Genomic DNA, 27,852 nt, shown 5'->3' with positions numbered 1-27,852 from the left:
CCACCCTCCTCAACCCTGTAGAACTACTAAGAGTTTTAGGGTTTATGATAAAAGCACAGAGTTTTTTCTTTGCTTTATATATTAGTGATCCAAACATAATACTCTTCTGTTTAGTCTGCCTAATCTAGTCTCCAAGAACTCATCTAAAATGAAATTGCAAATATCATATACTTAAAACCTACCTAAACCAGATGAGAAAAGAGAGAACATGTATACAGAAAAGATGTTACATTTTGGTTATCTAACTAATTGTGTAGTCAATACAATTTGTATTGACTACGACTAGTCGATAAGGACTGCTACTCAGAGCTGCAGCGGGGGGTAGCTCTTGGAGCCGGCTTGACCTGGGACTAAGCAGTCCCGCCTCATGCCAGCTCTGGGAGCCACCCGTGCCACAGCTCTGCCTTTTAAATGTAGCAAGAGCCGCCGAGCTTTTACTACATTTAAAATGCAGAGGTGCAGCATCCCAGACAAGTGCAAGCTGGGACTACTCGGTCCTGGCTCACGCTGAGTGCGGCAGCTCTTGTTCGCAGTGGCCAGGTGAACAGGGGCTGCTGCCGGAGCTGCCTCTTTGTGGCATACAGAGCTAGCTGCAGTCAGGCTGCTCTACCAGCAGCCCCTGTCCATGGCCAGCCTGGGCCGCTGTGAACAGAGGTTGCTCTGGCAGCGGCTCCTGTTTGTGGTGGGCAGAGCTGGCTGTGGGCAGGGGCTGTAGCTGGAGCAGCCCCTGCTTGCAGCCAGCCCAGGCCACCACAAACAGGGGATGCTTGGCATCAGCAGCCCTTGTCCTTGGGCAGCCCACCTCCCTCCTGGGACAGGGGCTGCTGCTGGAACAGCTTTGCCCACTGCGAGCCTCGGTTGCTTTGCAGCAGCCTCTCCTATTCCCACTCTGCTGCCTCAGATAGATGGGGGGAGAAGGGGAACAGAGCAGGCAGAACCACGGAGACGGTGCTGGAGGGAACCAGCTTTTAAACCGGCTCCCCCCAGCACTGGATCCCGTCCCTCCTCTGTTGCCTCTTATAGAGGCGTCGGGGGGGGGGGGGGGGAAGCGAGTAGTTAATACTGCAGGTGACTACTCGTTTACATCCCTACTGTACAGGGAAAAAATGAGGTGAAAGATCTCAGCGTAAATTGGAAGACCACTGAAAGCACCCATGTACAATAATTGCTTTTCTGTGTATGAATTATTAAATCAAGAAACAACTGACTGGAAACAAAGATAATTAAATATTGCGGTAGAATGCTGTTGAGAGAAACTTGCTCTACTGCTTTCAAGAACAAAGCTGAACTGCCCCACCCATGCATGTTTTGAAAGAAGCTACAATGTGGTTACACATACAAAAGCAAATGAGTGGAGAACTGATTGCTTATCCTAAAATAAGTTGACTCCTAAACAAAATCTCCCTTAACAAATAGTGCCACCTTACCTAAATGTGTTACTGTAATAAGTTATATGTTGCAACAAAGAAGCAGCTCAAATGTTAATTTGGTAGTATAATCCATTTAACATTCCATTTTAAGCATTCTTGGCTGCAATAGAAAGAAAATTCGTTTTCAAAGAAATTGCTGAAATGTAAAATGAGCTACAGCTCATGATGCAATACCTAATAAATATTGTACAGCCGCTCCCCAAGTTACGAACAAGTTATGGACCAACGCTTGGTCCGTAACTCGAAGTGTTCATAACTCGGATCCCATAGAATTACATGGCGACCGCGCTGTTTGTAAGCACGGATCACCGTTCGTAACTCAGATCCACATTTACGACCGCTTTGGTCGTAAGTGTAGGTGGTTGTAACTCGGGGAGCGGCTGTATCTTAAAAGAATAAGTTGGGAAAGGCAGCTGTCCCACAGCTTTTGTTTTTCTTTAGATTGTGTGTAACTAAGCTCTACATCTTCCCTTCCAAAATATTTTAATTGTCAGATATTTGTGAGCTGTTAGAAAAATTATATGCATCAGATAATACACACAACATTTTTTTTATAGTTCCAGATTTAAAAAGAGCCTTTGCAAATTCCAGGGTCAGCTTGAAACAATAAGGTTTATGTGTCAGCCTCTACCCCAAAGTACTGTTGCAAGTACAAAACCAAAAATTCCAACTAAATAACCAAATCACTAAAGACAGGATTTCTTTTTTAAAGATTGTATTAAATAACAATCAGAATTTAATACGACTAATATCTCTGCAACTCAAAGTTCTAATATTTACATTTAAGGGAAAATAATGCTGCACTTGATTTTGTTCATAATTCTTGTGTTCAAATGCCTGCAAATGTATTGTCATGACATGTAATAGAGCCATTTGCAATTTGGTGGTTTATTATATAATGAATGTAAAGCGACAATTTAAAAAACAAAAATAAAAAACTTTCATTTCTGAAACTAACTGTACTATAAACATTTTATTGTAATTGCAGTATTAAAAGTATAACTAGGGAAAAGTAGATATTTTTTCTATAGTGCCAGTAGTGTGTCTGGTGCTTTACTGACAAGTAAAAACCTGAGGTACCTGGTGCCTAAAAGACTTTACAATCTAATTAGACAATTAAAAAAAAACCTCTCTAGAAGCAGTTAATTTGAATAACAAATTTTAGCATCCTGTTGTTTAATTCTAGCGGTTTTGTTTTGAATCTTTGATTTTTCTTTTAATTGTTTTGTCACAAAAACACACACTAACTTTCAGATTAGTTTATGGTAATATTAAGATAAAATGAGCATTTCTAAGGTCTTGACTACAGTACAAAGTTTTGTTGGTAAAAGTTATGCCTGTTTGTTTAAATTGCTTTAATTCAAACTGTTGTTGCATGTCCATACTAGCTCCTTGTGTCAGCGAAGTGCATCTTGCATCAACATAGAGAACAGTGCAGTGTGGTAGCTATCTCATTATGCAACTAACCACAGGATGCTTTGGGAAGAAGGGTTTGCAGTGCTTCATGGGACAGAAAAGTATCACATGATGTAGGGTTCTCTATCCCTTGATTCCAAGGGAATCCTAGTAGATTATCAGCTGCTTTTTCAACTGAAGCGTTTGTGGCGGGGGACGGGCGGGAGGAGAGTGGTGTGTCTAGGGTGGGATAGACAGCTGGCTGAGGCTGGGGAAGGGCAACACTTCCCACACATTAGCCCCCCCCCCCCACTCTGCTCAGTATAGCAGTCTTTCTCAAAGCAATCCACTCTGCCTATCTGCCTGTGTTCTGTGTGTTTCTTTCTGAGCTCTCCCACAGCCTCCTCCGCTGCTGAGAGCTGCATCCTAAGCACCTGTGTGAGCTCTCAGTGCTGTCAAAGCAGTACCGCAATCTCTCTCAGCTCTGTGCTGCAGCAGTCTGCCTGCCACGGTGTTCCTAGTGCAGGGTATAACAGGAGTCTTCCATGCTAATGATTTTCTCTTTTTTCCCTAAATGGAGCAGCAACCTCAGCTGTCAGATACTTCCTCAAGCTTTGAAGGGGGTGGGGCACCTGCCTGCAGGGCCACAGAGATCAAAACAGTGCGCAGAGTGGTCTGGGCAGGCAGTTGTGGAATACTGTAGAAGCCAAAACAAACAGTAGTGTCTACATTGATGATTTGTCCCTTTAACTTTGCTCCAGCTTTATGCCCCTCATTGAGATGGTTTTATTTTGTGGGCAAAATAGCAGGGGATTGGTGCTAAAAGTGTGTGCATGCGTGCACATTGTTTTTTCAAGTGTGCCTAAACGCTGGGTGCATGTTTTGCCTGTTTCTGTTAGTGTGTGTATTATCTGAATTTAAAGGTGCTTTTAAAGCAGGAATGGGGAGACTTTTGGGGGCCTCTGACCTACAGAAAAATCTGTCAGGAACCACATACAAGTGAGAAGCTAAATGGGAAGCCCTTGACTCAGAAAGAAAAAGACACTCTCCACAATCCTCTCGCTCACCAGAGCATAGGCTAGTAGATTTTTTGTGCTCCAACCTTGCGGGTAGGTGGCTGGGTAACAGCACCAGTGCGGGCTCCCCTATTCTGAACCTCGGGGGCCAGATCCAGGTAAACTGAGGTTCCCCACCCTGGTTTTAAAGTATTCACCCACCAAACGTCAGTGGCTGAAGCTTTAGTAGTAATTATAGGACCCTGTAAAGGGGATTCTTCTTCGAGTGATTGCTCATGTCCATTCCATGTAGGTTGGGGTGGGTGAAAGGGCCTCCGCAGGCCAGATACAGACCACCAAGCAGGTTGATCTGGCCTGAGGAGGCCTTGCTGCTCCCCCGCCCCCAGGTCCATCAGGGTCTGTGGGTGGGGAAGCACAGAAGAGTCCTGGCCCCACCTCTTCTAGGGTGGCCTAGGGCCACTTCAAAAATTTCTCAAGTGGTCCCTGGTCAAAAATTATTGCCCACCCCGATGCAGGTGCACACATCGTCGGAAGTTTTTCCCTTAGCAGTACCTATTGGGCCAGCTGGGAAGCCCTCTAAAGTGGTGCTGCTATATTAGCTATTACGTACCCCTGCTGGCCCTCCACTTCCTCAGTTCCTTCTTACCTCTTGTGAGAGCCATAGGAACATGCTTTGTTCTTGCTCTGCAAGCGTTGCTTAGCGCCTCTGTCTTGTGTCCTGCAAGATCTGCAAGGGATTCAAGCTGCATGCCAAGCAGGAAAGTGAGTCTCCCTAAAGGTTCTCCTAATGGGGGCGGCCCTTGGCCTGGCACTGGCATTGGACCTTGCACCAGCGACCCAGAGCACAGTGGATTCAGTGCATGAGACACCTACCCATGTACGCGACTTCCCAGCACTGCGAAGACCTTGGCACTAGTCTAAATCCCCAGTGCCTTAGAAGAAACGGAGACCTAATATGGGTAGGTCTCTGTCAAGGCATGTGCCAGCAGTGCATCCTCAGGTAGGGCAGGTGGCACCAGCAGCCTTGGAACCTGGACCATCGAGGTTGACACAAGCCCAGTCCGTGCTAGGGTCCCAGCCTAACGGAGGACCTCCTGGAGTGCTCAATGCCGGATATTTTCGAGGCCTCGAGATCTTATCAAGCTGACTTTGTCCCCAGCCTCGGCATTGGGCTTGACAAAGGAGCGCGAATCCTGACACCACAAGCCACAAGGGGGCACCAGCTTGCAGCTCCGGCACTGGCAACCTCAACACTGGCACCGCCTCCATCAATGACACTGGCACTGGTTTAGAACAAAGCCGTGCATGCGGCACAGCCACTACCATCAGGCCCTTCTGTGCACACTACTCCAGCACTTGGAGGCCTGGCACTGGGACCTGTGATGCCACCGCCTCTTCCCCACACTGTGGAAAGCCAGATTCTATGGCCAGATATACTCCGAGCTGTAGGTCTCCAATTTCCACTGCTATGGCACCGCCTGGTCGACCTCTGAGTATTCCACTGACTTGGAGGCTGAGCCCATCGTCTTGCCCCAGACATCCAGGTCTAGGTCGCAACACTGGCACTGAGGCCCTTCAGCGCAGCCACAGTATCGGTCCTGACGGCTTCAGCCTACTCCTGCTCAGCCAGCGCTGTAGTCCTGGCCACTGCAGACCTTGCCCAGGACTATGGGAGTGTGTACCACCTACAGCCCAGCCCTCAAAGGTGATCTCATCGGCAGCCTCCCAAGCAGCCTCTCATACCCATGACCCAGAAGATGATGGTTTGAAGGGGCCATCATCTTCGTCTCCAGATGAGGCCCTGGGAAGGTTCTGCTCCTTCATGGGGCTTAGCCGCAGGTCTCTGGGGGATGCCCTCTTTACTCGTTGGCCTGAGAGTCCTGACTAAGCTCACCGGGCCCTGCTTTGAACCTCTGGCAACATGCTTGCTGCTACATCTATCTTGGAAGGTGTCATTCCTGGTGACTGTCACATTGGCCAGATGTGTATCAGAGCTCAGGGCTCTTACCTCAGATCCCCCCTTACATGTTTATTTTCAAGGATAAGGTCATGCTGCACCTCCACCCAACTTTCCTGCTGAAGGTGGTGTGATGGACCAGGTTGGGTCTGGGCACCACTAAGGGCGTCCGCTCAGGGCAAATTGCTCAAAACCAGGGCTGCTTACAGCCCCTGACTGGAGACCTTTCCCCAATAGGCCACAAACCAGTCACACCGAGCGCTTCAGCTGTCAATCCGGCCAGCAGGAAGCCTCACGAGCAAAACCCCAGCTCCCTCTGACACCCCAGCTCCCTCTGTGCCACAATCAGCCCTGGGCCTACACACAGGTGAGGGGTTATAGAACCCAATCTCACCTACCCCGAACGGGTCTTTCCAGCCCCAAAGAACCAGCCACAAATCCCCGGTCAGTTTACACATTGGATCTTACCCACAAGATCACGCTGGGCCAGTCCTTTAGAATTTAAAATCTAAAGGTTTATTAATAAAAGAAAGAAAAAAGGTATATGAGTAAGGTTGTTAAGGAAAATACATTACATGCACCAATCACCAAGTTCTTGATGAAGGCTTTCAGCAGAGATGTTATAACTGCTATCTTAAAAGTCTCTGGTGTACATCCTATGTCAGGATGGTTAAGCAATCCTCCTTCGTTCCTTGCAAGGCTGCATCTAGGATCAGTAGCAGAATTGAAGACAAGATGGAGACCACCTCATGGCACTTTAATATCTCTCCTGGCATCCTCCTAGCCAGAGTAGGTCACATGGTCATGTGACCCGTTTGTGTTTCACATGCTGGCAGCCATTATGCCCTGGCTGGTTTGCATGTTCCCAGATGCATTCCTCAGGTATGTATTGAGCACCTTGAGAGCCATTGTCCTTGGGGCTGTGTTAATTAGCGTAGTCATTCATTGGACAATCCTCCTTTACAACAGGCAGTCCAGACCAGTATCAGCACAGAGTCCATATTCATAACTCCACATATAGACATCATACAAGTACATGAGTAGCATACATAGAATCAGTAGAACATAAAATTTCATTTGACACCTCACATGCCCCCCTTTGTATAGGCTTTGGGGCAAACATCTCTCCTCCCCCCGTGGGAGCAGCAGTGATGTGGCTGTTCCCCTTAAAATCCAGTAATGTGACAGGTGGTTTCTCAGTTTCATGTCTCCGAGGACATTTTTCTCCCAGTGTTTTACCACAAGCCCCATTCCTCTGGCAAAGAACAGGCTTTACACACACTGGATGATAAGAGGGCCTTAGTTTTTTATTGAGATAGGACAAAGCCTTTTCGTAATTCTCCACAGTTGTTTGTGGCAACTGCAGAGAGGCTAAAGGGGCAGCTGGTCTCCGCCCAGAGGATTTCCTCCTGGATAACTTCCTGCATCAAGGAGTGTTATATCCTGGCTGGGGTGCCAGTCCCTCCTTTGACAGCCTATTCCACCAGGTCCCAGGACTCCTCCACAGTCTCTGTGGCTCAGGTCTCTATCCTGGAAATCTGTAGGGCTGCCACATGGTTTTCGGTCCACACCTTTGCCAACCATTATATGTAGCTCATCAAACTAGGGAGGATGCAGCTCTAGATAGGGCTGTTCTTCACTCCGTGGGAGGTTAAACTCCGACCCCACCTCCTGGGTTTCTGCTTTGGAGTCATCTACATGGACTGGACATGAGCAATCACTCGAAGAAAAAAAAAAAGGTTACTCGCCTTTCTGAACTGTTGTTCTTCAAAAGTGATGCTCATGTCCATTCAATTCCTGGCTGCCTCCCCTTCTTCGGAGTAGTCCAGTAAGAAGGAACTGAGGGGGTGGAGGGCCAGAAGGGGTATATATTACCTAATATAGCAGCTCTCCTGCTGGCCCAATGGGTACTGCTAAAGGAAAAACTTTCGACAAAGCGTGCAGGCAGCGTGCGCACACCTACATGGAATGGACATGAGCAACACATCTCGAAGAACATTTATGAAAGGTAAGTAGCTGTTTTTTCATCCTTGACATCAAGTTTATTCATAGTATATATAGGCTTTTATTGTGTTAATACAAATTGATAATTTTTTAAAAAGCCTTATTGGAAAGCAGTGTACTGAGTGTAGTCTCCAATTCTCTGAAAGAACATTGCAATCAATATTCATATATTTCAGTGCTAGAAGGGACCTCTTATAATCCTCTAGTCTGACTGTGTAGCCCATATGCCGTGGGTCGGAGGGCCAAGGGGCCAGAGCCTCTCGACAGCTCAGAGGAATAATGGGGTGGGTCTGGTGCCTGCAGCAGGGATCGGGCCTGCCCACATTCACTGGCGATAGAGGGCATCAAAAAATGATATGGCCCTAACCCTCTCCACTCTCTTGGTTTCTGGCTGCAGCACTTGGGAGAGGGGGCAGGACTGCCCCCCATGCATTCACTGGCAGGAAGTGGAGTGAAACAGCCAGGGGAGCAGAGTGGACTGGAGCCGTGTTGCTTCACTTCTCCCCACCTCTGCCAGTGAGTGCAGGGATCCCAGCCTCTGATGCCAATGCCAGACCTTCGCTAGTTCCCTCAACAGCATCATGCAGGGAAAAAATTTGAGTGTGGGTGAGGGATGGAGCCAAGGGTGGGGAATAGATGGAGAGAGCAGAAAAGGGGTGGGGAAGAAGCAGTGAGGAGGGTGGGGGTTGTCATAGCTATCCCCCAGCTAGGGGTAATTCAAGGAGGAGTCACATGGATGCGCTCATATGGCCAGTGGCCTCACCCATGTCCCTCCTTAGCAGTCACCCATGCTTCCTGTATAACACAGAGCATAGAACTTCCCCCAAATCATGCCTAGATTGTCAGAGAAAAGCCAATCTTGATTTTAAAATTGCCAGTGATGTAGACTCCTCCACAGTATTTGCTAAATTGTCCCAATGGTTGGTTATGCTCACTATTAAAAAATTGCATCTGATTTCCAGTTTGTATGACTTGCATCATTAGCTGCATCTCGTCCACCACACAATTACTATGCTCTTTGTCACATCAGCACTGGTTGCATTTCCTCCTGTACCAAAAATGCTGGTCAGGACTGATATGATTTTTGGCTGCGCTTCCAGACAGCCTCTGGGTGGCTTGAGCCAGCATTGTCCATGTTGCTCAAAACCCTTTTTAAAAAAGTAGAAAAAGGTTACAAATAAGCATAGCTGTGATTACAAATGTTGGTACTTTTTATATACTGGCACTGTGTGTGTGTGAAAGGTGTGTGGGGGGGGTATACAATTTCTCCTAGTGATTGTGGAAAGAATGGATGGGAGAGTTTTTTCTGAAGTTAAGTCTGGTTCATATATTGCAACACTTACCTTGTTGGGTGGTCTGGGAGGGAGCCATTTTTTATGAGATCCAGTAAAGCGCAAAAAATACATGTTCAAATAAATCTAAACACAAACCTCAAGTGAAACTGTATCTTGAATGTTTGTGTGTGTGGTTCCCGGCCACCCTCTCTCCCTTTCTAGGGCCTTTTATCGAGTCTTGTGAACCTGACTAGTTTAACGTTGGCCAGGAACTGCTTCCAGTCATATCCGGTGGGTGGCCCATCACAGTTCTCTACAATCTACTCTCTAAACATGGAACACAACCGCATCAGCAAAATCCCATTTGGAATTTTCTCAAGAGCTAAAGTGTTAAGTAAACTGAACATGAAGGTAAGCCAGGTGATGCTCCCGTTTGTAACATCAGATTGTGTGAACTGTAACAAATTTAACGATACAAAGAATAATAATCTTGTAAGCACACAAACAGTTACCCTAATCAGATTTCAGACACATATCTTTTACCGGTGGTACTGATCCATTTCTTTTTCACTTTTTTTCTGTTGGCTCTTTCACATTGCCTTCAATTTTGGAACAAAAAAATCAGTGAAGCTGCTTGTACTTTGCAAGTTCAGGCTTTTGAACGATTGAATTGAAAACACTGCAGTATTTTGTTTTTAAATATTTTCATGTCATTTAAAAATAATGATATATATATTGACCCTTTTAAAACTTATTTTTACGAAATCTAAAATGAAGACCTTGTTGTTACTATTATTTTTGCTTTGGAGTACCTAGAAATGCATTAGTAAGAGCTCATATCTTATTGTGTTAGTGTATATTCTTAGAGACAGTTTACATCCCCTAAAAATCATAATATAAGTATATGATGACAAATTACGGGTGGAGAAAACAGCCACGAGGGATGATGATGTAACAATTAAGTGAATTTAGTTTAATGTGTAACAGAATACGCATTCAGAGATGTTCAGTATTCCTTGAAATTAGGCAGAGAGCCCCCTTATGTCTTGATATAATTAAATATTAGAAAATGTGTTTGACAAATATCAATTAGTTACCTACAGTGTACAGGGCACTTTCATGCAAAATACAAAAATAGATTCATAGATGACCTCATGATTAACACAGGTCAGAGAACTTCCCCAAAATAATGTACAAAGCAGATTGTTTAGAAAAACTTTCTATCTTGTTTTAAAAATGGTCACTAATAGAGAATCCATCACACACTTTGGTAAATTATTTTAATGGTTAATTACTTACATTCTTAAAAATGTATGCTTTATTTCCAGTCTGAATCAAATGAAGAGGGCACAACATAAAAGTAAAGTGGCTGGTGGCTGTTTTAGTGTTTTGCAAAGGGTTAAAATTTTAATTTTAATTGTAAAATCTTATGTTTTAACTATCTTCCAAAGCACCTATTATTGGATGGATGCACTTTTGGTGATATCACAATAGAAATTAGTCTTGGAAGGATTTGAATGATGAGAGGATTGTGTCTGGCACATTATTTGGAATGAGTTTTTCAAATATGGAGACAATGTAGAAAAATCAGACAAAAGGCGGAACATCTTCCTCTCTGTAAGGATGGGTCCTTAATTTAGGAAAAAAATTCTCTATGGATGTTAGTCTTTAATCTCACTCATGTACCAGTGGTTTGAATAGCCAGATTTCTTAGAATTTACAGAGTCCACTCTAGATCAAATTATATCACTGGCACTCAAAATAGTGTGAGTGCCTGACTTCATTTTAGTTGTTTCACTGCATAAGCAATTTGGAAGTATTTGCTATTTTAAAAGGTGTACTTCTGCTGTCAGCAAACAGTGGAATCTGTGAGCAGAGGTGGCTGATATCTGTGTTCCAGCTGCCTGCACTAGACCAGTTCCTAAAACAATGCTTGACATGCAATGTTTTTTGTACTGTAATGGTACTGGACCTTTTTATTCATAGGGTTTTTTATAACACCTTTCACCATCCATATTCTTAGGTTTTCAGAGCAGTTGCTAGGTTCTTTACATGGTGTGGTGTTTGTGGTGGGTTTTTTTGTTCACGTCTTAAGTGTTGCCATCTTATCCAGCAGTACATAATGCTGAAAAGAGTAAAAAGTCAAAATTAACTATTGAGATCTTTGAAATTTCAAGAGTTATTGCCTTCATAATATGTTTCCATTTCAGTACATCATATTGGTAATACAAACCCAGCTCTGCATGTCTAGATTGGGTAGTTTTCATTACACTTTGGGAGTGCATTTTCAAGATTCAACCGTGTAGGAAGGGTTTTTTTCTATTGGTTTATATGAGAACAAATTTTAAAAATGGTCTAAATGCTTTATCTTGTTTAATCTCCAAGACTTGCATATTTTTAAATTACAGGACAATCAGCTAACTTCACTCCCCTTGGACTTTGGGACTTGGACCAGCATGGTGGAACTGAATTTAGCCACTAATCAGCTCTCAAAAATTCCTGAAGATGTGTCGGGGCTAGTTTCCCTTGAGGTGAGAGGAATACTGAATAAGCAAATCCTCAGAAACGAACTTCTCATATTTCAAATTTTAAGTAATACTATTGATCAATTTTAAAAAAAAACTTATGTTCAAACAATAGACGTGCTAACCACACATAAGAGTATTCCATAAGTTTATGACTTTCATGATTAGTCTTTTTTAAGTGTTTCGTTCCTTAAGCCTGTGTGCTTTTTCATTTGTTAACCTATAGACAACCCCACCCCGCAAAGGTACCGTGCAGAAAATACAACAAAATAAAATTGGGCTGAACACCTGGAGGGGACCGGCCTACAAACAAAGTTGGCCAAAATATTCCGACAAAAGGAGAACAAAGTGGACTGAGCTTAGTTAGAAAGTGATGGACCGGGCCTTGCAGCCAGCCGCCATGAGATTCTTATAAATCCATTTTAAAGAGAAAGTCCTATAGATGGAACCAATGATTCTGGTAGAATCTTAGGACATAGAACAATGAGATCCAAACTTAGTAGCCTTGCTGAGGCATAGAGAGAGGCAGATGCTCACACAGAACTGACATATTCAGGTTCATGGAGGGTGCAGGGCCACTCATCTGAAGAAGTGGTTATGCCAGGGCTGGGTAATCATTTTTGCCCACAGGCCACTTCAGCAATTTTTGAAGTAGCCCCAGGCCATCCTGGAAGGGGTGGGGCCTAAACGGAAGGAGCGGGGCTACCCTACCCCCAGACCATGATTGGTCTGGGGGGTGGGGGAGCCCCTTTGCCCCTCCCTTCCCACTAGGCACTCATGCCATGGAAGAGGGTTCGCATGCTCCCCCACCCCCAGGCCAATCAAGGACGGGGGAGTCGGGAAGCCTCCTCCTGCCCTGCGAGGAGCCTGTGGCACTTTGAAGTGTGCGGGCTTCTCGCAGGGCCGGGGCAGGGTGAAGCAAGTTTCACACAGCTCCCCTGCCCCCAGCGGAGCGCGCAAAGCCTCCTCCACTCTTTCTCTTGCCCTGCGAGCAGCGCTTCAAAGCGCCATATGCTCCTGGCAGGGTGGGAGTAGGCTTTGTACACTCACCTGCCCCCAGGCCAGTTAAAGCCTGGGGGTGGGGGAGAACGCAAAGCCTTCTCCGCTCTGCCCCTGCCCTGCGAGCAGCATGCGGCTCTTTGAAGTGCTGCTCGCAGGGTGGAGACAGAGCGGAGAAGGCTTCAGGCGCTCCTCTGCCCTCAGGCCCTAATTGGTCTGGGGGACGGGGGAGCAGCAGGGCCTCTGTCGGCATGGTCGACCCACTTGGCGGACCGAATCCAGCCCACGGATGCCCTTTTGCCCACCCCTGGGTTATGCCCACAAAAGCTTATGATACATATTGTTAGGTGCTCTAAGGTGCTACTGTGCCACTCTTTTCTAAGTGGTTTTTATTTTGTTTTGTTTTGTTTTTTGAGGTGTTCTGAGTTGCTTGTCAGTAACTTTGAGCTACTCTTGGAGAAAGGTGTTATATTAGTGCAAGCTATTATTGAATGAATTGCTTGGGTTCATAGATGAGCATGGTACTTCACAGCATAGACAAAGAAAGATTTTTCACCTGGAGGAGTTTACGTTCTGAGATCTTGTCAGCATGGAAACAGTCAAGAAAATTAATGAATTGGATTAGTTAAAACTGAGAAAATGCCTGTGTGGACATTCTTATCGAGAATTAAAATTAACTTAATTTGATGTACTTTGGAAGTGAAGCAAGCTAAATTGAATTAATGACACTTGAATTTTCAATAAGAATTTGCAGGGATTTAACACAGTTTAGCTAATCCTCTTTAAATTCACACCTTGTTTATTTTGGATTAATTTTTCTGCATCTCCTTCTGGGAACAAGCCTTCATTTTAAATGAGCTGTCGTGTGGTTTGATTTATTTTAGATCCAAGGGAAGCCAGGACACTCCAGAGAGACTTAACTACTTTCTTATTTATTACAAGCTTTAAGCAGTTAATATAGTAGTTTAAATTTTGCAAGCCTTAACAACAATTACTATACAATTTAAACCCTAAATACCATAAATTCTAAAGTAATGAATACAGTGCAAAGCAATGCAAAAGCAATTAATAGAAGATTATTATAATACAATAAGTAAGCCTAGTTCACTTACACTTCACCCGTATGCTACCTACAGTACCAGGCAGGAGGTTGTGATCCCTTTGATCCTCACCCTTTGGGACACCATGCACTGGGGTCACCGGTGTAAAGGGTCTATTTACTACTACTTACAATGAGCAGGACCTATGGGTCAATCCTGCTCCCTCCTTCCCATCAATTCTTCTTACTAAGCTCATGTTATAGCAAAGCGAGACTTGGGTCATTATAATAATATTTACCAACTGATTACGTATTGTGTAGGATACCTAAAATGCCCAATACCCTTATTTGGGGTACATCCAGCTACTCAGGATGTTGCAAAAACTATGTGCATAGTTAACAGTTTTATGGCTGCATCTGTAATTGTTGTTCATCCGAAATAGAAGTACCAGTACGAGGTTGATTGTCATGTGTTCTTCACGTGGTCTCGCATACCGTGCTTAATCTGCATTATTATGCAAAACATTCCTGCCTCTGAAAGCTTCCCCTGAGCCTTGCCTGCATGCTACGTGCACCAGACTTGAGACAATGCTGGGATTTGCTTGTTAGAGATACGCACTGTGGTCAAGGCAGACATCACAATTTATTGTCAAGGCAGGGCTGTCCAGGCTCCCCTACATGAGCACAAACAGTAACCAAAAGCACCACAAGACTTTAAAAAGGGGGTTGATGAGGGAAGTCCATTATAGGATACTAATGCATGTGTGTAGAGTATCCAAGTATTGTGTTATATTAGTCTCTTCCCAAAATCTACTTCTTGAAGAAGTAGTGGGGATGTTTGGCAGATAGGGTCAAAGTTGGAATGGCGAGGACAGAAGGAACAGAAAGGTAGATGGCAGTGAGGCAAGCATGTGAAAAGATACAGATGATGAGAGATTATGCAGTAATCTATTTTCTTGAGTTACTTGCTTAAAATGGGCCCAACGGTTCTTTTTCCCCACTGTTTATTTTAAAATAATGTACATTTTTAATAGCCCCGTTAACCTGAAATCTATTGTTCTGAATTTAAACTTTTGTTAAAATTCATTTTGTAACCTCTTGTTAGTTTTTATTACTGATTTAAGTTTAACTTTCTCCTTTGGTTCACTTTCACAAGAGTTTCACAAAATGTATTAAACAGTATGTTAATTTTGCATTGTATCGAATGCTACTTAATTCTGAAGTGTAAATGGATTCCATTTCAGTTTGCGCTTGCTTGCTGCATTACAAAAATTCTCCCTGTTTTTTAATCCAGGTTCTTATCTTGTCAAATAACCTCCTAAAGAAACTTCCCCATGGCATTGGAAACCTACGGAAATTAAGAGAGTTGGATCTAGAGGAGAACAAACTGGAATCCTTGCCAAATGAAATAGCATACCTTAAGGATCTTCAGGTGAAACACTAATGAGAGGAGATAAACATACTAAGCCTTTTACTTTCAGCAAGCTGATTTGAACCTTTCTTTAAGGAGAGTTGACGGAAGGAGTTTATTGTTAGCAAAGAGTACAAAGATTCAGAACTCCTGAGTTTTATTCCTTGTATGGCCTTTGACTTTGACCTTGGGAACACAGCGTTTGATTTTTCAAATGCTGGTTCTTACATTTGTTCCTCATGTGGGAATATGTGCCATGCTCCTGAGACTGGCAGGTTTTCCAAGCAGCATCCATTGACCTGCATGTGTACCCTTGCTCCTTTTCATCAACAAGGATCAGTGGTGTGTCTACTGTCTGGATGAGGCATTATTTCTGTAAAGTGCAGCACCTGTAAGTCTTCCCCACTCCGAACCAGAGAGGCCCAAGAACTCAGGCTGTAGAAGTACCTGATGGAAAAGGCTACCAGGCCCTGATCTAATCCCGGATGGAAGACTTCCCTTCACCCCTCATTCCATGTACATCAGTCTCAGCTAGCCAGCAATACACCTCTAAGCATGAGCCATGGAATGGAGCCACCAGAGTAAGAAACACATTCATGGGCATAAGGACAGATCCCTGTAGCAGAATGCTATGCCATGCCAGGTAGAGTGAGTCGTCAGTTCCCAGGGAATGATCACTGAAGGCCCCTTGACCGCAGGGTAAGGCAAAGAGGAGGGATCTGATGGTGACCACAGCATCAGGGACAAATGAAGGCCAACTGCATCCATGAACTTTAGTCTGAATGTACATTGTTGCAGAGACTGGCCTTGCTCTGGTGGTGAAACCAAGTTCCTTCAGTGTCTTGGTGGGAACCTTGGAGCCTCCTGGCCGTACGGATGCTTCTCTGACATTGGATGAGGTCGTCGTTCCCTGCCCACAGTCTTTACTATTTTCAGGCTTGACAGTTCTCAGGGAAGTTCTTATACCAAGGGATGAAGCTCAGCTACTGCCACAGGAGAGACCCTCCTCCCTATCCATCACATAGGGGCTTCCCCACACCAGTAGTACCACTGTTTTCCCTCAGCACTGTCCTCAGTCTGAGAGGAGAAGGGTCCATTGATAAGGTCCATTGGTAGGCCCAGGAGCCCAGAGAGTGGTGGCAGCCCTATCCTCCTGGCTTTGGACCCCCCTTCCTGGGATGTCTTATATTGATTCCCATGGAATGCACCGTGAGCGATTGATCCCACCTTTTGGCCATACTGGGCACCCTTATAGCAGACACTCCCACCATTGCAGGAGTCCTGCCACTTTCCCCTATTGTCAGTTGTTTCTGCCGGTTTATGGCAGCGTTTCTCAGTGATCTGTGAAACTACTTTGAGAAACCTGTTAATTGGCCACGGTGGTTTGTTTATTTACCATTGCCGCAGCCTGGAGCCTCACAGCTTCCATTGGCTCCATTTCACTGTTTGCAGCCAAGGGGAGCCAGTAGGAGTCTGAGGTCGCAGCAGCAGTGAATAAACAAACTGGCATGGCCAGTTAACAGATTTCTCAGAGTGGTTTCACAGACCACTTTGAGGAACACTGGTGTATGGGAAGGAAGACACTGTGCCAGTACAGCCGATTCCAACCAGAGCCACCTCGTCATTGGATGACAAGGCCATTCCTTTGATACCCTATCTGCCAGATGACCATGGTCAATAACAATATCTTTCCAAAGCATGGTTACCAACTTGTAAATCCCATCGGAGAAGGTTTATGATCCCCAACATAATCTCCCAGATATCTGATAGCCCTAAGGCCACCCAGGGTGGCCTTTCTCTAAACAAGGCCATACTGCAACTGGTCAGAACAATCTGACATACAGCTACATAGTGTCCCCCCCATACCAAAGCAAGTGGAGACGCTGTTTGTGCTGGCCAAAGGGGCTACTTTCTTGTGTAGATACCCTTCCCATAGTTCACTAGTTGTGCAAGTGGTTGTGGAAGGAGCTCGGCAGCAGCCTCAGAAATCCACCTTCCCGGACAGAGAGTCAAAGGGGATGGATCTCCTACACAGGAAAGTCTTTTCCTCCACAGGCCTTCAGTTTCATATAGTCAATTACCAGGCACTGTTGGCTAAACACAAATTTAATACCTACACCAGGCTGGTAGTATTCAGACACAACCCTCGTGCCCATTGACCCACACCACTCTTTATACCATAGGACAGGAGCGCGAAGGGAAATAAAGTGAATGCCCAGCTCAAAGGACGCTGTTTGGAAAAATTTCCAAACATATGTGTGAAATACAGGGACCATACATCTTGAAGAACCTTCAGTTACAGTTAGTAGTCGTCTTTTCTCTGCCCCACTTTGACCATGCATAGAATGAATAAAATAGACTTCACAGGGTTGTTTTGTGGTTTGAGTAAAACTTAACAAGTGCCTACATATCCTTAGATAAAAGTTCATGTTTATTGTTAAATTTAATCACACTTAAAAGAACTTTTGAACGACATAGAAAGCTAGACATTTCCTTCTTTGTGCTAGACATATAGTCTGTCAATGTAATAGCTATATTTTCTGATATTACTCAACTTTTTGAAGGTACCGTTAGTAATTTTAAGAACTTATTTCTCCACCAGAAATTGGTCTTGACTAATAATCAGTTGACTACTCTTCCAAGAGGAATTGGTCACCTCACCAATCTGACACATCTTGGTCTAGGAGAGAATCTTCTCACACACCTTCCTGAAGAAATTGGTAAGATGCTGTTTCTGATAAATATGCACCATGGTTAAGCAATAACCTCCAGATATTGTTGGGAGACACAAAATGATAGGGATATATTGTGTTCATAAACAAAGGCCACAAAATTCAAGAAGAAACTTTTATTGTGAGGAGATTTGCACCATTACTTGAAATTTCTGCCAGCACTACAAAATTACATGCTTTCTCTGTTCTTCTGAGAGAAATTCCTTAGCTTTTGCTGATTAATTACTGTTCATGAAGGACTTGTAGGGGAAAACTGACTTGGATTAAGTAGTTTCCTTCTCTATCAAGCTCTTCACTCACTTTGCTAAAGAGACATTTATAGTATTGTGCAATACCAGTCAGTGTTAGTCAACTTGCCTTTCCAACCATTTCCTTGTAAAGAGCTCAGTAGGAAAAGAATCAGGCTGCTAATTCTATGACTTTTCTTTCTGGTGACATGCAAAAGTGAAATTTTGTGTGAGGAAGGAGCTCCAGCAGGCATCTAAAAGGAGAGGCACTGGCCTTCTACAAATATTTTTACTTGTATATCATCATACTGTTCACCTTGCTGGGACAAAAGAAGAGGGGAAGAAAATAAAGGGAAAGGGGAGGAAAGAGAATAAAAAAAACCCCAGAGACCTAAACAAGATGAAATGAATTAGAAATGCAGTGCCACGCAGCTAGTGAAAGAGACATAGATGCTTCAGCTGTCCTAGCACTTCCAGTGAAACACCATCACAGCCAGTGCAAATCTTGCATATATTGCAGAGAGAAGGCTAAACTGGCTCTATGCATTCTAGGTCATAAATTATTTGAGCTCAGATGCCTTATAGTCTAATCATAGAGTTAAAATAAATTTATATGTTTTAAACAATTTAGTGAGGTATAGAGACTGGTTGTTAAAGTTTTCAAATTGGATTGCCTCATATAGAATTATCAGCCAGTACTCAGAGTTTTGCTCAACTGTGCCTTTCTGCTTTGCTGCTTTTCAGTCTCTTACCCTGGCTCCCTAATCCTCCTCAGATTCTACTTGTGGTTCTCCTGCTTGTACTCTGAACTTTTTGCACAGTGTCCCAGCCCACCAATGGTCCTGCAATCTTTCCTTCCTCAACACACTTTTTAACCCTCTAATACTCCTGTCACCCTCTCTGCTTCTCCTCTAGGTCTTTGATGTTTCACCAAGAGGTGAGTGTTGTAAGGCAGCAGGAGTATTCAGTAGAGATTTACATATTCTCATTACTGACTCTTGACTGTGAACTGTTACATGATAGAAAAAAATCTGCTAATCATAACTACAGTAATATAAACAACAGTAAAAGAATTCTGACAATACCCACTTCCACTTTGCATTGAAACTCTTATTAGTATTTAATGATGTGTCCAAGTGCATCATTTTCCACACACCCCTCGCCCCCTTACAGAATTACTTTGGGTGCACCTGTCTTCTCAATTAATACTCCTGCTAGTGTCCCCAGTGCTGCATTCCTAGGAAGCTTTGACAAGCCAGTGGTACAGTACTATCCTTGCATCATGAAGAACAATATTTTTTTAACCATTTTTATTAATCTAAAATGGAGCAGGCCCTCAAAATAGGAGCAGTGCTTATGTCATGCATGATCTGTAAGGAATGCAATGAAAAGATTGTTATATAGGGAGTCTTCTTCAAGTATAGTTTTCTAGTGTAGCCTCCAAGATAGTTTAGCTTTGGCAAGATAGAGACCATTACTTTGCTGTCTAGCATATCATATTGGTTGATTCATGTAACAGTCACATTGATAAAGGCAAGCGGCTGTGTGTGCTCAGTCTTTGAATGGGAATCTTGCAGTGATTGTCACTGCAGAGAAGTGAGATGAATGTGGCTCTTACTTAGATACTTGTGACCAAGGAGGTTGCTATATTTGATGATAGAAGTGGTCATGACTTGTTTCCACGGTGGAGAATTTCCAGTTGAATTTCACTTGTGAGTTTGAATGCTTCTAATCATTTGTTATAAGCCATGTGAAACAAAAGGGTTTTACTTTTATATTTATGACTGTTTCATTTTAACCAGGTACACTGGAGAACCTGGAAGAACTGTATTTGAATGACAACCCCAATCTGCACAGCCTTCCCTTTGAGCTGGCACTCTGCAGCAAACTGTCAATAATGAGTATTGAGAACTGCCCACTCAGCCACCTTCCACCTCAGATCGTTGCTGGGGGACCTTCCTTCATCATTCAGTTCCTAAAAATGCAGGGACCATACCGTGCCATGGTCTGATGGAAATTGGATTGTCCCATACACTGTACAAAATACAAACTGCATTAATGTTGTTATATATAATATAATATACATATAATATTATATTATATATACAATATATAAATAATATAAAAAGGCAAATTTAAGACTGCGTTATGTGTTTCTGCTAATAGAGGAATCATAGCCATTTAGATTTTTTTTTATTCTGTAAAAATGCTTGTCTAAGTTTATTTTGCTGAATTTGATGGATGTTTGTCTGAGTAATCTGGAAATGCCAGTTATCCTAAAGCAATTGCCAACAAATTCTGAAGTTGTTAAATTTAAGGGACAAGAGTGGTTTTATTTAGATCTACTTTCAGTTAGGCAAAATGCGCAATCTTTTATGATGAACTTTTCTGTTTTCCTCCGTCTCCTTTGTGTCAAAACCTGGTAGGGTCACACATCCTGAAGCTGGTGGGATTTTCTTTAATTTATTTTGAGATTTGAAACAAGCGGTGTTTTTATATTGTTTACAGTCAGAGTAAATCACTGGATTTTGTTTTGTTTTGATTTGCTCTGTTTTAATCAATCTAGAATTTATATGCTTCTGTTGAAGAATTTTTATCAGCAGGTTTGTATACTAAAAATATTTACTCATCAAAACAACTGGTAGGTGGAAAAGATGCAGTCTAAAAAGCTTGAATTCTTTTAAATCTTGCTTCCCTGAGTTATCAGTTGTGGGCATAACATATCTGAACTGAGCCTTTTGTGGTTGGTCTTTTCTAGCACAAGTAACCTTTTCAGATTGGTAAAAATATTGAGTAGTCTCTGTGAAGAGCAGTTCTTGTTTTGTGAAGTTACAAAATCATAAAGTCTAACAGTACAGTTGAATGGCAAGAAAATAATATATATTATCTTTTTGTTATAATGTTGAGTCATAAACTACAACAGACAATTTTAAGGATTCCTCATAGTCCTTGTACAATAAATGAATGTCTTACTTTTAAACACTGCAATATATGTAAGTTTTAAGGTTGGTTAACAACATATTATGGTTTTATATCTTGACATGCCTTTCACCTCCTTCCATTGCGTAACTTCTGTGTCCAAGCACAATATCTTCACACTGTGCTGTTTTGCTGCTGAACTAAATGCACTTTTCCCCACAGCTGGGGCACTTGCTTCAAAATATTCAGTTCAGTACCATAGTTATTCCTTCTTAGCCTCATCCTGTCAATTTCAGTATTAAAAATGTTCTGTTAAAAAGAAGCACCTTTTCATTTGTGCACAGATGTTGATCGCTCAATAGAAATACTGTACATGGTTCACATGAGATTTTATTTGAATTTGCTTGACTGCTTAGAAAACTAAAGATGCTACAGTTAAATATATACTGTCACACCACTTGCAGTGCCAGTTTAAGATGACCTTTTTTTTAGAAAATGGAAACTCTTAAGGGCAGTTACATTTCAAATGTTGACTCTATTTACTATAAATTGGATATTATAATGGAATTGCTGCTGAATTGTTGTGACTTGGAGAAGACAGTAAAAATTAAATCAGTTGATGCCAGGAAAATTTATTTCACACGCAGAAGTTTGGGAAGTATAATTTTTGGCTTCTTAGACATGTTTAATTTTATGTACTGCCTTGGTCTAATTTTTCCAGCTTTAACAGTAACTTGTACTCTATTTTGTCTTATGTATATACATTAACAAGGAACAACTTTTAAAGGGAAGGCAGGTGGAGATATAAAACCGTAGAGAGCTCAAATGTGCTGTAAAACTATTGTAGATGTCACTGGATTTTAACAAGTAATGTCTGTTTCCCTCCCTTACTTTTTACATATACTGTAGCTTTTCAGTTTAGATCTTAGTTCATAAAAGAATCTAGTTTATTATAGCTCTGCCTGGAGTTAATCTGTCTCAGCAGTAAGATGTTAAAATATGAAGATGCTGAAATGTGTAGCTTTGAAGACTGTAATTGAACTTCTAAATTTATTGCTGAAGCCTACTTATTGCGCTCTCAGTTCACATGAGAGTTTTTGATATGGTTCCTTAAAACAAAGGTTGCTGCCTTAAAGCATATCAGTTGTGTTCCCCATTTGTATATCCAATCTCATTTTTGATGAGAGAATTTATCCTTTAATTTATAAAACAACTTTTGTCTCAATCTGTTACAATACAGCAAGATTTTAGGTATATAATGCAGTAGGAAACTAGCCCAAGAGGAGTAGTTTTCGATGCTTCTTAAGTTTCAAGTAATAGTGTATCTAATAGCAGGCTGCCTCTTCCTGAAAAGTTCCCATTGCCACTGCTGTACAGTCAGGTATAGGTGCTGTTGGGTTGCATTTATGGAATTAAGATTGTTTAGTATGTAAATATTTTCATCTGATTTATTCATCTTGTTAAGGTACATGGCTAATGACTGTACAATTGGAGCTGGCCCCCTCTTCCAAAAACTTAGTCGGATGAGAAGTTGGCTTACCAAAAAATAATTTTTACACTCTAAACAAAAATTGTCTCTTCATTACACTTGTAGGAAGAAAGTAATGAATTAAAACTTTACTATATTAAAAACAGGATCTTTTTTAAAGTACCCTTATGCTAAAATGGTAACTTCAATACCAAATACTCCTGTGTCCTGTTTGAGAGTTTAATTTTGTACTTTTTGAAGTGAACACTTCTTGACGTGTGTAGAGGGGAGTATTAGTAAAACAGCATGAGACATTAAGTTCTGATGCAAAGAATTAACTCAAAGACTAATTCAAGAAGTTTCCTTATAAAATGAGTTATTTAATTTTGGTGTTAAATGGGTGAGTATTATTGCTTGGAATAAGCTTTAATGATAAATGTTATCAGTCCCTCAGCTGTTTATCTGACCTCTTGATCATCACAATAATTCCACAACCTGATCTAACTTTTTAAAATTTTCCAGGGTGTTGCATTGTTTATCTTTCAACTAAGTAAAATTTTTAGGTTGTCTTTAATGACAAATGCCATTCAGTGGTATCTGTCTTCATTTGTGTAAGAATATTGGCTCATGCTAATTAAATTCAAAATGAGAAGAAAGAATTTGGTTTTGACAAATGTATGGAATTAAAGTCATGAGCAAGATGGAGGAATATGATTCTGAGGAGTATTTTTTAAAGACTAGGTCAAAAGGGTGCACTAGATTTCTGTTAAATTTTGTGCATTGCTATAGAATTCTGGGTAGTGCTCTCTCTCAGATATATTAGATGAGATGATGAAAAGTGTGACAATCTCTAGAAATCAGGATGCAAATCAAATCATGACCTCTGTTGCCTGCCTATGAGTACTTGCATTTATAGGACACTATCATGAACCATGCCTTGCCTAACGCAACAAAATACTATGCTACAGAGTATAGTATAACAGTAATCTGATGCGTATAAAACTGATTATAAGGGTTTTTTTAAACATAAAGGAAGAATAACTGGCAATATTACTTTTTATTTAAACCAGTTATATTGTGTTAAAATGACTAAATTGAAATTTAGCTGCTAACTCTTGGCTTTGAAAATGCCCCCTGTGGCTGCCTCACATTTAATTTCCTAAACAAAAACATCTAGCTGAACGCAACTTGTGCAGTTTGGTCATATGGTTGCATATTTGGCCTTTTCTTAATTTGTCAGAAGCTATTGGAAATGCTTACGTTCATGTTACTTTATTTTAAAACAATCTAACACCGTAGAATATTTGATGGTTCAATCCCTATTTTGCTTTTAGATTTTTTTGTGCAGTTTTTGTTAATGCTGTGTAAGAAACCATGTGTTCAAACTATGTGAAAGAACAATAAAGTTTGTTCACTTAATTGGTTTTAAAAAACAGTACTTAGAAACATTGTCCAGCTGGTGAGCAATTGGCACCATTGCAGTACCTAAAAAGCAAAAAGTCAAGTATCGTTTTTAGTCCTGAAAGTCTGCAAAATACATTTTTAATGGAAAATCTTTTATCAAATGTTTTCTTCCTTTACTTGTTTCTCTCTTAAGGATCTATACAAAGTCATAACATATCAAGGGAAGACATGTCTTTTGTGTTGCTAAAGAATCTGAATGCAAGAAAGTGTTTTTGTATAGTCAATATTGCACCTCAATTGTATCTTTAATTGGCATGCCGGAACTTGCTTTTAATTAGACGTACAGTTGGCAGTAATTTGCACAACACAGAAACTTAAAAGGCACAGTTAGGACAATTACAAACAAATTATAGTATCTGCAAACAGTATCTAACGGTTTTTGTTTTTATTCTAGCAAAGGTCAGAAGATCATGGTTATTATTCTGATATTTTGGTCTTAAACAGGTCTGCACAGGATTTTTTGCTGTGGTAAAATACCAGATCACATGAATTTGTGGTCTAAAGCTAAACAAAAGAGTGTAAACAGTCTACAAAAAATGTACTTTTAATCTGAATTATTGTAATGTTGATTGTTATGTCTATAATATAAAAGATTGCCTTGCTTTTTTATAAATGTCATTCTGTATCAATGCATTCATTATAAATAGTATATTTGTAAATGAGCTACCACTGAGTCTTTTGAAAGTTTTCTAGTGTTAAAATCTAACTTAACCTGGATGTAAATCATACTTTTGCAGTGTCACAAATGATTGAGAACTGCATTTTCATTATATACCTCTTCACTCTTTTTGAAGATGTTTTTCCAAGTAAAATATGAAGTTTAATGTATACTGATTTCAGGAAACTTATACTTCAAAAATTGCATGACAGTAACTGCTCTAAACATAAAAATGTAAATTGCACACCTTTATAAAAGCAAATGTTGGTAAAACCTTTTACTTTCATTTTATTATATCATTATGTAGTAAGGCATAAAGAAAACAATATAGGATCATTATCTTCAGAAGGAAAAAGAAACTGACTATGGATTTCAGTGCAAAATAAGTTCCATAGAACCACAAACATGAAAATAGATGTTGAACTACAGTTCCTAGACAAGAAATGGCCTGGATTTAATATTTGGATTAATAAAAGAAAACATTTCCAAAGTGACATGACGTAGCTTTGACAGTTATCTTGCAAGTATGTGTAGCTCATATGATACATATTCAACATTTCAAGTTGCAAATATTTAGACCATATTCTGCAAGCCACAAAGCATGCGCCTTTATTCTTGTTTGAAATGAGAACATCTTCAGGGTTTAATGTTGATGCAGCCCCTTCCCCTTCCTCCCCTGGGGGAAAAAAACTCAAAATGCTTAGCATGGTTGAGTATTTTTTAAATAGTGAGGCATATTCTCTACTAGCATAATAATATCACTGCCACTCATCACAGGAGTATTTGAGCCTATCACCTCTGCTGCAATAAAGTCAATGGAGCTACGCTAATTTACATCAACTGAAGACCTGGCCAAAAGTGTTGGATATTTATAAGATTACATCTTTGACATGTCAATCTGCATATTGTGTGTTCTAGCAATCTGAGCTGGGGACTCCTGTGTTCTAAGTCCAGCTCTGTTTCTTTTTTCCCCATAGGGGCCTTTGGCATGAACACTTCATCTCTTAGTGTGTCAATTTTTCCATCTGTAAAATAGGGATAATACGGGTATTTTTTGAAAATTAATTAGTTAAAGCTTGTAATGGGCTCTGATAAATCTCAGGTACTATATTAATGGAAAATGATCTCATTATAAAATGATCAGTTTGGGGTTAAATCTGTTATATAGAAACCACTGGAGCAGTAACTGTGCTCTATTGAATTAACCTTAAAGGTAAGAATCATAACGTTCTCCTGCAGTTCATTTTGAGACAAATAAAAATTGCCCTCATTTTAAAGAACTAACATATTAAAATATTGTATTGATTATAATTCAGTGGGAGGAAATATCTATACTAGTAGAAGTAGTACTTTTCCTGATATTGACAGAGTCCATAATTCTGGAAGATATGGCTTTAACACTGCTGACAGGAGAACTCTTAATATTTTAATTGACCTTTAAGTTTTTAATATTCATAATTTTCTGACACCATTTATTAATATGTCCACAGTTGCTTTGTTTTCTCTCCAGTTGCTCTTGCTTTCTTCTTCTGTGATGGTGATTTCTCACAGGGTATCACTTAGTTTGTATTTTTCCTTATTTACTGGATCCTGCTCAGAAAAAAAATCTGTATTTAAGATCTGAGCACTTAATCACTACCAGAAATTAGTAACAGACTGCTGATAATTGGCATCAGCTAAACTCTCTCCTGTAACCACTGAGCCTTAATGGAACTCAGGAACAGCAGCCTCAACCAATCATGATCTGCTTCTTAAACTAATTGTTTTGGATACAGGTGAACTGATGGGTATTGTACCAGACCCTGAATGTCAAGAAACTGCCTTTGATAGCATGAAAAATGCATATAGTTCCAGCTTCTGGCATTCTCCATCATACACACTAAGATTGGATCTCCAAAATGAGTTTCTTTTGTTGATCCTAAATGCAAGGAAGAAGTGGAGGATGGGAGGGTTATCTAAGATATTGGACTCTAAGATGTCAGCAGGTGCCTAATGGGATTTTGAATAAAAAGCATGTCTTATACAAGACCAGGCATATTGGTGGTGTATAGCCAATAAAATAAAAGGGGCAAGGGAATGTAAAATTATGCACCAACACCAAAAGGAGCTTGGTGAGCATGAGAAATACTGCATTGCTACTGTTACACATCAAGCAAGAAAGAACAGAACCACAGAACAGTAGTCTCTTCCAAAGCACCATAGTTGGGCAGGACAAGATCACAGATTGCAGATCTAGAAATAAAACCACAGACAGTTGACCTTTGTCACCCAGAGAAGGAGAGCATCAACAAAAGAAACCAGTCTCCTAACCATAGCTGGACTTACATCAATGGGTCCAGCAAATCAGATCTCACCAGAACTAGTTTACCACTCATCTTAGTCAGCTTCTGCAACAAGAGAAAATCTTGAGAGCAAGAGGGAATTAGATTGGCAGTGTAAAGTAATTATAGTGTGGAGAAGGGGCATAATAACAGTTTGTGAGACCAACCGGCATCCTGCACTGTGATGTTAATTACCTTGGTGCATGGCTCGCAACTGTTTTTCAAGGGCCTGACCTTTAACGATTGTAGAAATAAGCCCACCCAGCACTTTTGAGTAAAATATCTGCAAAATCAGATTTTTCTTTTTAAAAGCCCTCTCGACAATACTTTTTCCTAAAGTCTCCTGCCAAAAGAGTTCAACATTTAACAACAAAGTGAATCTCCACCCTGCTCGTATTTTGCTCAGCTCTGCCAATGGAAATAACCATGTAAGTCTCCCTTTCCTTGCTGTCCTGTGCTAATGCAGTGGTAACGTGAGTTCCAAAGCTAATGAATTTTGTAATCTAAATACAAATTGACTTCACGGCAACTTAAGTTTCATGCAATATTTTAATATCAATCTCCTCTCATAATGAAGGAAGCCTGCATGTTGGACATAACCTTCCCATGCGACGCTGTGTACCTGTAACTCCTACTGCTGAGTGACTAACCCTGAAGTTGAGTCGTTTTAAATGTCAGCAAAAATAGGCTTGAATCATCTTGGTTTTGTCCATAACATTCCTTGCCCATCTGAGCATCCACTTTGTTGTTGCAGCTGTGGTCTCAAACAATCTTCCTTTTGTCCCCTCCTTGTAAAGTATGGCTCCCTCTGACCAGCTCTTCACTTTCATCAAGAAGTTACACCTTAGACTCTTAGCACCCAAGATGAGGGTTCCTGGGTAGAGGATGAAGTTGTTTTCTGAGGAGTGTGAAAGAGGCTGATAGTAGAGCAGGTTTTCTAGTGGTTCATACCGCTCCTTTGGAACTAAAACATTTCATGGAGACTGTTTGACCTTGGTGATGTAGTGTCTGAA

General features: G+C 41.3%; 1 protein-coding gene across 3 annotated transcripts in view; it reads left to right on the top strand.

Annotated features, from left to right (window-relative positions):
- Window positions 1-24,796, top strand: part of SHOC2 (SHOC2 leucine rich repeat scaffold protein) — a 104,123-nt gene extending 79,327 nt beyond the window's left edge. For all 3 annotated transcript variants that reach the window (XM_075935478.1, XM_075935479.1, XM_006135001.2), the window contains exons 5-9: window positions 9,299-9,487; window positions 11,485-11,607; window positions 14,934-15,071; window positions 17,653-17,770; window positions 19,812-24,796. In XM_075935478.1, coding sequence (XP_075791593.1) covers window positions 9,299-9,487; window positions 11,485-11,607; window positions 14,934-15,071; window positions 17,653-17,770; window positions 19,812-20,020 — 777 coding nt within the window. In that variant the 3' untranslated portion in view covers window positions 20,021-24,796. The remainder of the gene's footprint in view (window positions 1-9,298; window positions 9,488-11,484; window positions 11,608-14,933; window positions 15,072-17,652; window positions 17,771-19,811) is intronic.
- Window positions 24,797-27,852: the final 3,056 nt, after the last annotated feature.

This window comes from Pelodiscus sinensis, chromosome 8, assembly GCF_049634645.1.
Source record: "Pelodiscus sinensis isolate JC-2024 chromosome 8, ASM4963464v1, whole genome shotgun sequence".
NCBI lineage: Eukaryota > Metazoa > Chordata > Testudines > Trionychidae > Pelodiscus > Pelodiscus sinensis.
This window is presented reverse-complemented; position numbering and strand designations above follow the sequence as displayed.